Genomic DNA, 10,919 nt, shown 5'->3' with positions numbered 1-10,919 from the left:
GTCCTGACTGCTAGGGCTAGAAACTAGTACTACACTCGGTGGGGAGGCAGCTGAATTGCACAGCCTTCCCAGTTCTGTGTTCTTGCTGTCTCCTGTGAGCCCTCGTTTCTTTTCCTTCTGCCTAGCTTCAAGAGGAAGAATGAACCTTCTCATTTAGTCCAAAGCCAAGTGATAAAAGCTCTTCTCCAGGGACTGGGGGTGGGGTGGGGGTGGGGTTTGAACCTCCTCGGTGACACTGGGCTTGGTTTTTTGTGTTTGGGGGAAGTGCTGTCACTGCTGGGCCATTTTGTAGCCTAGCCTAGGCTCTAGGAAAGGTAGGAGTTAAGACGCTCTGGGCAAGGACCATGGCTTTTGTATAAAGAAACTTGAATGCCTGCATCAGGTTTCCTGAATCCCAGTGTTGGGAAGCTAAGGTATTGCAGCTTTTAAATAGGCGGCAGCTAAGGTTAAATGTTATGTGTGCAGTGATGAGAGTAGATTGCTGCTGCCTGAAAGGCAGGTCTTGCCCTCAAGTTCTTCTGCTCATCTCTGTTGTCCCATCCATTCACTGTTAGTGTCTCTAGACCTTGGCTGATTGCACTTTAAGCCAGTTCAGCTTACAGAAGTCTGTTTTGGATTGGGTGTGGTTTGGGGTATTTTTTTTTTTTCCCCTCAGATTAGTTTTATGAAATCTCAGTGAATTGACTATGCTTAGGTGAGCACCAGAGCCAGTACGAGGAAGGGGAAAATGTGCCTGCATTCACGACATCCCCTTCCAATGACAACAAGGTGTGTGAATGGGTCCTGCATTAATGCATACGTAAATTTTCTCAGCACAGTGTAAACCTGCTTGAGCAGCAAGTCCCTTTTAGTGAAGGGCTAAAGCACTTTGGATGCTGCACAGTGTAACATTTTAAATATACCTAAGTGTTATCATTGTCACTTCACCCTCAGCTTGGATTTTGTTGAAACTAAGGCACTAAAACGTATCTTTTGAAACTACTTTGTTTTGTGGCACCTTTTCCACACAGGTTTTCAAGATTTGGTGTTATTTGGCTCACCAAAGCAAAACACACTCCACCCAGGTCTCTCAATGGAGGAGCACAGAGAAAGCCAACAGCATCGGAGCTTAACTTTAAAATAAAAAAAAAAGACACTGTCTGAAGCAGTGAGGTGCCACCAGTCATGCCCTTTACTGTTTGTGCTATGTTGCATAGATCTTATTTTAATTGCACCTTTTTACTGCTTTAGTTAAGGGTGAGGTAATAAGGCAATGGCTCATGACGAGATTCCACCTAGTTGAGATAAAACATTTAGGTAACTTGCACTACACACGATAGGAAACTGAAACTTGGGAAGAAATTGCTTAAGGGGGTTACATTTTCTTATACAGTTACCTTGATAAATACAACCAAGGAGCTCAGTTTAACCCCCAAGTCTGTGCACAGGCTCAGTTCAAGGAAGAGTCAATGGCTCCTGTCCCTTCCCTGTTAATAGGGAAGGGGCAGCAGCTGAGTTAGTAACCTCGTCTCACTTCTACCTATATTTGAAATCTCAGTGTGCCCTGTGAAGAAGTCAGGATGGAGAAGGCTATCAGACACTGTTCGTTTTGCCTTCCTCACTTTTATTTTCTCTGCTCCACTGGCCCTGACCTAGTGGAAGAGTTGCCCTGCTCCTTGGTGAGCCCTACCTTTTGTGGAGGATAAAGGTCTCTAGGCTGGTGCTCATCCCTGCTGACTTACTATTGGCAACCGCAGGGATAGGCTCTGGAAATCGACTTGTCTTCACTCCATCCTCGTGTCCTCTCCTCTTGGATACATGGAGTGATTCGCTTGTTTCTGCTTTCCTGTTCTTATTTCCTATAAGGACCTAGTGATAGACCCTTGCCTGAAATGCCACCTGTCTTTATTTTAAAACATCATTTAAACAAACATATCTGTCTTCCTTCTTTACAATAGTAGACAATGGTTGCTTAAGGTAATTATGTACCTTGTTTGGGAATGGTTTTGGAGTTTAAGGATTTTACATATTGCTTACAAAAAAAACCTGAGTGTGTGATAATCCTCACAGAAGAAGATCTTCAGAAGAAATATCTACCCTGTGAATGGCTTTTGGCCTTTTGAGAAAATTTTTTTTGCTCCTGGATTACTGACAAAATAAAAAGAAATGTCGCCTCTTGGAATTTTCATATTTAATGCAAGATACTGCTGGGCAGCAGAGGGCCTACATGACATCTTTTTATGTCAGTGTGAAAAAGAAAGGCTGCAACTGCTAGATATGAGCCTCCTAAACTGGGATTGCCACCAGAAGTTCTTCTCAAGCCACATGCCTAAATAAAAGTTGCTATAGGATACCACTTGTGGGATGCACAAAGAATACTGAGTTTCAAAACAAACGGCTGAAACTTATTGTTTACTCACATTTTGTTATAAAATAGTTACATTTTATTTGAACATATGATATATGGCTTGTTCTATTTGCCTGCTCCCATGTAAAACTTTATGCTGTATATTTTTTTTTTTTTTTCAGCTGACAGTAGTATTAGAATACGTTACTTTGGGGGAAAAAAGGAAGTGATTATTTGACTGAGTTGCCAGCATGGTGAGTTACTTTAGCTGGCAACAGTGTCACTGGATCTTCAAGCCTGTCCTACTACTATTTTTAAGCAGTAGGCTTAACGGAGCATGAATGTGCATCATGCACCTTATTCTTTCATACTGTTGATATGCATAGGACTATGCATAGCCTCATTTTTATGCATAAGAAAAATGTGTAGCCTCAATTTGAGATAAAAAGAGAATGTTTACAATCTGATTAGTACACGGGTTTTAACTGCAAAAAATACCTGGGATGGGACAGAATTTATTTTGCATGTTTAGGAACAACAGGATGGGCTTCTGCTCTGCAAAGTTTTTACTCTTCACTCCTAGACCATTTGTTTGCAAGTTTCTGTCCCCTCTTACCAGCTGGAATGGCTGAACTTTCCCATTCATTGGCTAGCTGCACAGAGTCGTCAACGGGGCGGTAATACGGGGACAGGGGTACAACATTTTAACCAGAGGCTGCTTACCTCCTTTCTCTTTGCGCGTCTGAACTCTTGAGTACTACCTTCCTCAGACTGGCAGCACATAGGATAGAGTAAGTATGTTCTCTGTTTGGGTTTGGATGCCTGCACTCAGTTCTGAGGCACTTGTAAGAAAATGCTGTGATGTGTATAGTTCAACTTATTATTGATAAGATTTGCCTTAACAGTTGTTATTTAATGATGACTGTGGACAGCACTGGAAACGTGCTTGTTTGGTTTAACTTTAGCATAGGAGATAGCTGCCCACTACATGGCGATCATTTATTCTTTTATATTGCATTCTTTTGTCCTAGGTATGTGTCTTTATCCAATTCATCCCTTCATTGTAGCCAGCCCCTTTTATCTTTTCTTTTTGCTTGAATGCTAATATAAAAGAGCTTTAGCATAACTTGACATCCCGAATATGTATACCATAACTGATAATTTTTACCCTAACGTATTTTTTTTTATTGTAAGTAATCCTGGAATTTTGTAATTAAAACATCTCTTCAACTTTGCAACATGTATATTTTGTCAAACACTGGTGATGAGAAAGCTATTAGTCTTCCCCCGCCTGAAACTACGATTACATTTTAACTCTAGTGTGTTTAGTTCACAGTGAACTACTCTGTGTTAATTTTCTATATTTTATCCTTCTGTTCATGTTTGGTTTGTCTTTATTCTGACTGGCTGTTTTGCCTAAAATTATCACTCTCTGAACAGACTGTTCCTTCGTTAATGGATTAAAATACATTAGGAAATGGCATAGGAATACCTTCTAAAACACATGTGGGCTCTTCCTGCCCAAAGCTTATTGCAGAGGACTTGGATTTAAAAATCAAGCTCACCACATGCATCACATAGTGCCCTCAGAGCAGAAGCCATTTCCTGCGTCGTCCGCGTCCTCAGGAAGGACAGGTTTCTCCAGGGTCAGAGCTATCGGAGCAGCTTTATTCAAGTTAAGCTGTAGCAGCTGACATGGGGGAGAGACACACGCCCCTGCCTTATCAGTTGGCTGAAAATCTGCTTTCCATCATGTCTTTTTGCTTTTCCCTTAGAAATCTGTTGGGTTTTTTTTCTTTTCTTTTAAGATGTGCTTTGTGCTAGTCGTCCTTTCCTGTCCTCCTGCAAAGGAGGGGACCGCAGAGGAGTTCTGACTTTTCGCTGCTCTTGGAAACGGAGCTGTCACCTGTGCGTATTCAAGTTGCATCGTGTGGTGTCGGGGGGGTTTTCTCTGAGCTCGCCTTGGGAGGCACTGTACACATTGGCAAGCACAGGTCAACGACCAGCCGCTTAATGGAAGAGGCACAGGGAGCGACCAAGGGTTGCATGTTACGTGTGCTGGGATTACAGCAGGGAGACTGGTTGTTCCTTTTGACTAAAACTCTTATCTGGGCTGCGTTCCTCCCCCCGGTGAATGGGAGGTCATTTGTACAGCAGAGGGACACATCCAACCTCTCCGCCGGCTATGCAGAGTCCTTTAAATAAATCGTACCGTTTTCCACATGAAGTTCTTTTTGTTTATTCTCATTACTTAAAATGGTTTAAGCCATTTTTTTGTAGGTTTAGAGTGTTATTTTGCATGTGTTAGGATTTAAAGCTTTTTGATTTTTTTCTGCAAATAGTGCATGCTGCACTTGGGCTTAGGTCCAACTACCAATTTGTAGCTGGTCCCTTTCTGCTTCACTGAATAGATTCTTCAGGGACCGTTTGACTTCTGTGAATAAAAGTCTCACTTTAACCAGTGCAGTGGCATCGTTTGTGTATGTAATTTGTATGTAGTTGGACTACTGTGACTCTAACAGCTTATTTGAATAGCTTAGGAGGCTAGCCTTTGCTTTGCAAGGAACTCCAAATAAAAACATACTTACTTATTTTATAAATTATGTACTTTATTTCTTTATTTACTATGTTCTGAATTCCACTGGGTTTCTTCAGTGTAAGCGAACTCTTCTGTTCCCTTGCTAGTTGTGCGGTACCTTTATTGGGATAGCAATTCTGAGGTGACGTACATCAGTAAATATGTAGAGAATACACATAGAAGTAAACATGTCTTAAAAAGCAAAGGCTAACTCTCAAAGCTGCTCAAAGAAAAAATTGTAATATTGACATGAATCCAATATGTGTAAGTTACGTGTGCACATGCACATAAGGACATAGAGAGGGCGAAATAGAGAGTTCGTTTCTTTTTTGTGACCGTAATGTTTCCAAACTGCTGAAAAGGTTTTGGACAGTTTATAATGAAATTGCAACCTTTGTTCATACACCTACTTTCTGCAGGCCAGGAGAGTGCTAATATGTTTTTCTAAAACTCAGCAGAATGGGAGAGAGGAGCGGATGCCCTGCAGTACCTTCTCAGCGCGAGCTCCTTTATTGATGACACCTGGTCTTCCCTGTTGTTTGCCTCGTGGTTGTTCTCTCCTAAGGAAAGCCGGAGCTGGAAGTTGATTTCCCTGTCTCATTGCTCTTAGCCTTTCCTTTTCCTGAAGTATGTAGAGCTCTTTCAGATATTACCTCTAAAAAGTCTTGAGTGGTCCCATTCAGCTGCCTAAAAAGTCTTGAGAGGTCCTATTCAGCTCCCTAATGCTGTAATACTGTGTTCATAAAGTTAGTTCATCAGAAAGGCTTTGCCCTTTGCAGGCTTGGATTCTCCAGGAAGTTCTGTAGGTTACGAATCACAGCCCAGTCACTCGTAAGGGTTTTTCCTGTATCACAGACTTCTGTATAACTTGGAGCAGTTGCCAGTCTGACTAAAGGAAAACCGGGATGGATTGCCCTGCGGGTTACTTCTGTGTTCTGGAGCACTTTAGTCTTTGACATTTAGTTTATGTCACATCTGATTAAGTCAGTTATCCATTTTCGTGTACATCTCTTTTTTTTAAAAAAACCCAACAAAACCCTTACAGAAATACTGTTGCCTGAAACAAAGTGACATTGTTCACCTCTGTTAGGAGCTGCGTTGCACCCAGCACTTAAAACTGCTCTGTGAAGCTCTTGCTTTCCTAACCTCACGCACCTAATTCTGGCTGTTTTGCTTGTGTTCTGGTTTTATGCAGACTAATGGCTGACCGGGTGCTTGTGATTGGCAGTGGAGGGAGAGAGCATGCGCTGGCCTGGAAGTTGGCCCAGTCTCCACATGTAAAACATGTGTTTGTTGCCCCAGGAAATGCAGGAACAGCTGACAATGGAAAAATTTCCAATTCAGGTAAAAAGAAAAAATACCATTTTTAAATTTGATAACTCAACAAATAAGTTGTTCCGTTCATGGATCTGTTAATGTGAAAGGACTATTATTATTGCTATTTTTTTAAGGTTCTGGACACGTGAAATAGATGGTAGTAGTTAAGAAATCAAAACGTCTGAGCAAAACCTTGTGCAGCTACCATTCATTTTGTATGATCTCAGCTCTGATAGCTAGTTCTTTGGGCTTGGGGGTGGAGGATGCAGCCAAAACTCCATCTGTCCGATGCACATTCCTCCAGGAATATAGCTTGGGATAGCTGCAGTGGTTCCTGCCTGCCAGCAGCCTAGCAGGGAAGGGGTGATGGTTTCTCCTGGTACACACTGCAGTTCAACAACTGGTTGGTGAACAGCTGAAAAGTGCCTGAAGCAAATGCCAGCACCTAAAGTACTAAATTCACTGCTATATTCTCAGAAGTGCATTGAAGCCCTGTGATCCCTGCAACCTTTGATGAGAATACTTTCTCACCTGAAATGTTCAACCATAGGAAAACATTCACTCCTTTGTCTTAGTGACCTTAAGAAATTAAGGTTATGTTCAAATGTTTCTCTCTTCGTACTGACTGCCTGTTTTGAGCTTCTGGCTTAATATGTTATGCTCTGACTGGCTGTAATTGAAACTATTCATAGTTATTAGTTTTGAGAAATCAAGCTTAAGGTATTTCAAATTAAGCATCCAAAATTACTTGCTGCATTTAAAAAAAGTACTGGTCTAAGGTGCTTGCCTGGAGGCACACAGTGAATCAGTAAAAAAAAACCAGGGGTAATTACTCTGAGATTCCTGTCTTGTGTCCTGTATATAACAGATCCTGAATTCCGTACTTTAAACAACCGAGTTAAGTTTCCACTTTAAAACATGTGATAACATACGGAATTAAAGTTAACATAGTATGCATGTGAACATGAATTATATACCTCAATTTTCTGCATTCATATGTGTGAGTAAAATCTTTTTTTGTTACCATCTCATGTAGAAACATGAATCCTGTCAGATTCTTGTACAGCAGGTAATTATCATACTTAATTCCATTGGAATGCTTAATTACAGGCTGTTTAAATAACTTTGTCCTTAATTTCTTTGACTAGTTACAGTATTGTAAGTAGTTTTTTGTTCTATTTGGTCTCTGAGGAGAGGGCCCAAGGAAGAGCCTGACAGGAAAGTCATACGTTTCCTTCTCATCCCAGAAAGTCAAACAAAAATGTTTATCCTTGTGCTAAATGGAGTCAATGCCGGTCTGTATGGCCTGCAGAATGTTAATTTCAGTATTTTTTCGCAAACGGTGTCTTTTAAAGCTGCGCTTTTCTCTCACCTTGTTGTTCCATAAATAATACTACACCCTCAACAGTGGAAAATATTTGAGCATGTGTGTAATAATGCTCGAGCCAGGTCCATGAAATCTACCATGTGTGCTAAAATCTTTTTTTCTAGACTATGGGCTCACATGTATTTTAGGAGAGAAATCCCCAGCCAACCAGGAGATGGGAAGAATCTAGAATTCGTGAAGAGTTTGACTTCTTTGGATTTTAAGGAAACAATTTGTCTTAACTGCTCAGGCATTTTAGTCCTACCACTGGGGTCTAGATTTTAACTCGGGAGAAAATGGAAAACAGCTTTACAGAAGCATGAAATCCCTATTATATTGTGTGAGCCTGGGCAACAATGTCTGTGAAACTGCTACCATTGTTTCTGGTTTTTTGGTATAATCAAGATTTGGCTCTGAAAGTTCATCCTCCCTTCATGGTTCATGAGATTGCCTTTAGTTAGCATTGCAACTCTGGTTCTCAGATGATTTCTGAAACATATAAAGGTGAGCTTAAAATTATAAATAACCTTAAATCCTTCAAACCTTGCCTGTATCTAAGTCAAAAAAAAGTTTTCATGGTTAATTTGAGTCAGTAATTGTTTCTGACAATAAAGACAGATTTAGGCTGAGTGGCTAAATATAGTTTTATATCCAATTTGTATTTAATTAGCAGGGCAATTTTGGTGCCAGGAGCATACAGAATGGCTTGCTGAATCCAGAGATAGACCTATGCGTGTCTGTGAACGGACTTCAGCATCCCGACACCTCCTTTCATCATATTTTAGCTCTCAGTAACTTAAGCCCTAGCTTTGAAAACCTTGGTTCAAGGTCCTTCTGTCTGGTTTGAAAGGAATGTTTAGCTGTTATTTTGAGAAATGAAGCACAGCTATAAAAATGTCCCCTTTCAGTCTACATCCTGAAGAAAATGATGTTTTGGGGAAAGTTAAAATTAGATATTAACAATGTGGTTTATTCCTTTCCATTTGTTACTAGGACATTTCCACATCATGTAAATCTTGTGCCGTCTTCACTGTTTGTATCACTAGTAGATCAGGCCCGTGGCAAGACAATTGGGGATGAAAAGCAAAATCACCTTACAGGCTCATTCCTTTCCTTGCTCCTCTTTGCATGAATTAATCTCGCAGACAACGGGAATCATCCCTCTTCAGTGGCCCACCAGAGCTCCCACTCTCTTTGATTGGGATCTGCTGTTCTCCAGCTGCTTTCACAACAGCCCCACGGGACTGAAAGACAATATTGACCTTTATGTTAATCAGTACTTTAAAGCCAAGTGTGTTATGCTTTTGGTTTTGCTCTCTTGTGAGCCAGAAGTCAATTGGCATAAATTGCACAAGGAAGTCAAAAGCCTTTGCTTCTCCTTACTTACAAATGTTGGTGGAACAAAATAATTGAACTATTAAATAGGTATCAAGGAGGTAATTTTTATCAGTGTTCAGTCAGTTTTTTCCCCCACTCCACCCAAACAGGGCAAATCCATAACCAAAATGTAGGTTTCCTATTGTTGCTTTTATGCCATCTCTTAGGCAGAAATGACAGCTTCTCTTGTGGAAGCAGGCAATTTATTCATACAGGATGGCAGGAGTGCAGCGGGCACCGACACAAAATTGTGTCTGTTTGTCCAGCAGAAGCTGCTGTATCACTGCCTCTCCTTTCTCTCATCACTTCCCCAGAAACTAGCTGGAAGAGACCATCAGCTCCTGGCATGCTTGCCAGTACAGTCACTAACAGGAGACCACAGACAAAACTTGAAGCAAAGTAGTCCAGCTGCAAGGAGGGTCTGTGCTGTGCTGTACCGTGTTCCCTTTGCCAGCTTTGCGCCCTGATGTGTTAGTCTCCTCCCCGCAGGGGCAGCCAATCCACACCGGGCCACGCTCACCGTTTTTTTGGCTCTCTCCGGGTTCGCATTCCCGTCCTCTGTAGACCTTGGTTTTATTTATTCTTGATAAAAGCGGTGGAATTGCATTGCCTTTGCGTAAATTTTTTATCATGAGAATTGACATGATTGTTTTTAGTGCAAGCTTTTTCTTTTGTTTACACAGTTTTTTGGCATTGCAAGTATCATCATATTAAATGTTTGTTTATGGAAAGATAACGGTCCTAAAAACCTAAAAAACTCACGAATATCCTTACCCATAATCACAGCACCTGCCCTTATTAAGTTCAGCCTAATGTAAGAAAAAATGTTCAGATTCCTCTTTGTTTCAGTGGGGTCACAGTTCAGCGTGGCAATTTTTAGCTGGCACTACAGAAAGAAAAAAGAAAAAAAGAAAACGGTTGCAATCCCACCACCAGCCACTTGTTCCTGTCCCCTACACCGTGCTGGCACAAACACGTGTAAAGCTTCATGGTGACCTTACTCAGGGAGGAGACTGGCTGAACAATATATTTTTCTTTTTGCTTGTGAGTTATTTTTCACTTGGGTCCTTTGCAATGCTTCTTGTGCTGGCAAACAGGATGTTCCTAGAGATGAGAACCATTTACCATATGACGGTGTAGCGGAAGCTTTTTTCTCACCTTCAAGAGCAAGGTTGGTTTACAATGCATGTCAAACTGCAGCCTTTGCTTGTGGGTTTGGTGGCGTATTTTGGTCCAAGCCTCACATGTAATTCTTTATATTAGTGTATGCCTCACTCTTCCAGATTCACAGTGACCTGCCATTCAAGAATGTGAGTGGTGAAAATGCTCCTTCAGCATTATGTGATAAGTGCTAAACAACAGTGATGAATGCAGTCTTACCGCCCTTTTGTATCTTTGACAGCTGTTTCAGTCAGCAATCATGCTGCACTTGCCCAGTTCTGCAGAGATCAGGAGATCAGGCTGGTTGTGGTTGGTCCAGAGGTTCCTCTTGCTGCTGGTAAGAGAAAGCAAGCTAAAAATCATAGCCTTCATAATTGAGGAAGAAAAATAAAGTTTAGTCCCCATCTTCTGTGCACCACTCAACAGTATCTGGGTGTCTTAAATAGGAATGGAAACAGATCCTCCATGGCAGTTTCCCTGAAATTCAGGATTGTGCTGTGATGAAAGTGAATTTCTGAAGGGTGTTGCGTGAGCAATGTAACAGTTAAAATACCCTTAAATGTTCAGTTTCTTTTTAAGCACTTGGGATTAGTGAAACAGGTATCAAAGTGTTTCCATATAGGACCCTTAACTGGAGTTTTGATTTTCCTATGGAGTTTTCATTTTTTGAAACAATAATAATTTGGGACTTTGTAAAAAAAAATTTTAAAACTTGTTGATCATTTTTCTGTTTTAACCATGACCATGATCAACAATTGTCATCTTCACAAAAGAAGTGACACTAATGTCGACTT

At 41.0% G+C, this 10,919-nt stretch overlaps 1 protein-coding gene across 1 annotated transcript in view; it reads left to right on the top strand.

The window, feature by feature from the left end:
* Positions 1-1,921: 1,921 nt before the first annotated feature.
* The window catches only part of LOC104037837 (trifunctional purine biosynthetic protein adenosine-3), a 34,740-nt gene continuing 25,742 nt past the window's right edge, over positions 1,922-10,919 (top strand). Inside the window, exons 1-3 of the mRNA XM_075707795.1 lie at positions 1,922-1,956; positions 6,100-6,248; positions 10,367-10,462. Of these exons, the coding sequence (XP_075563910.1) occupies positions 6,104-6,248; positions 10,367-10,462 (241 nt within the window). The 5' untranslated portion in view covers positions 1,922-1,956; positions 6,100-6,103. The remainder of the gene's footprint in view (positions 1,957-6,099; positions 6,249-10,366; positions 10,463-10,919) is intronic.

Source organism: Pelecanus crispus, chromosome 1, assembly GCF_030463565.1.
Source record: "Pelecanus crispus isolate bPelCri1 chromosome 1, bPelCri1.pri, whole genome shotgun sequence".
NCBI lineage: Eukaryota > Metazoa > Chordata > Aves > Pelecaniformes > Pelecanidae > Pelecanus > Pelecanus crispus.
The sequence above is the reverse complement of the archived record's forward strand: the minus strand, read 5'-3'. Positions and strand labels throughout refer to the sequence as shown.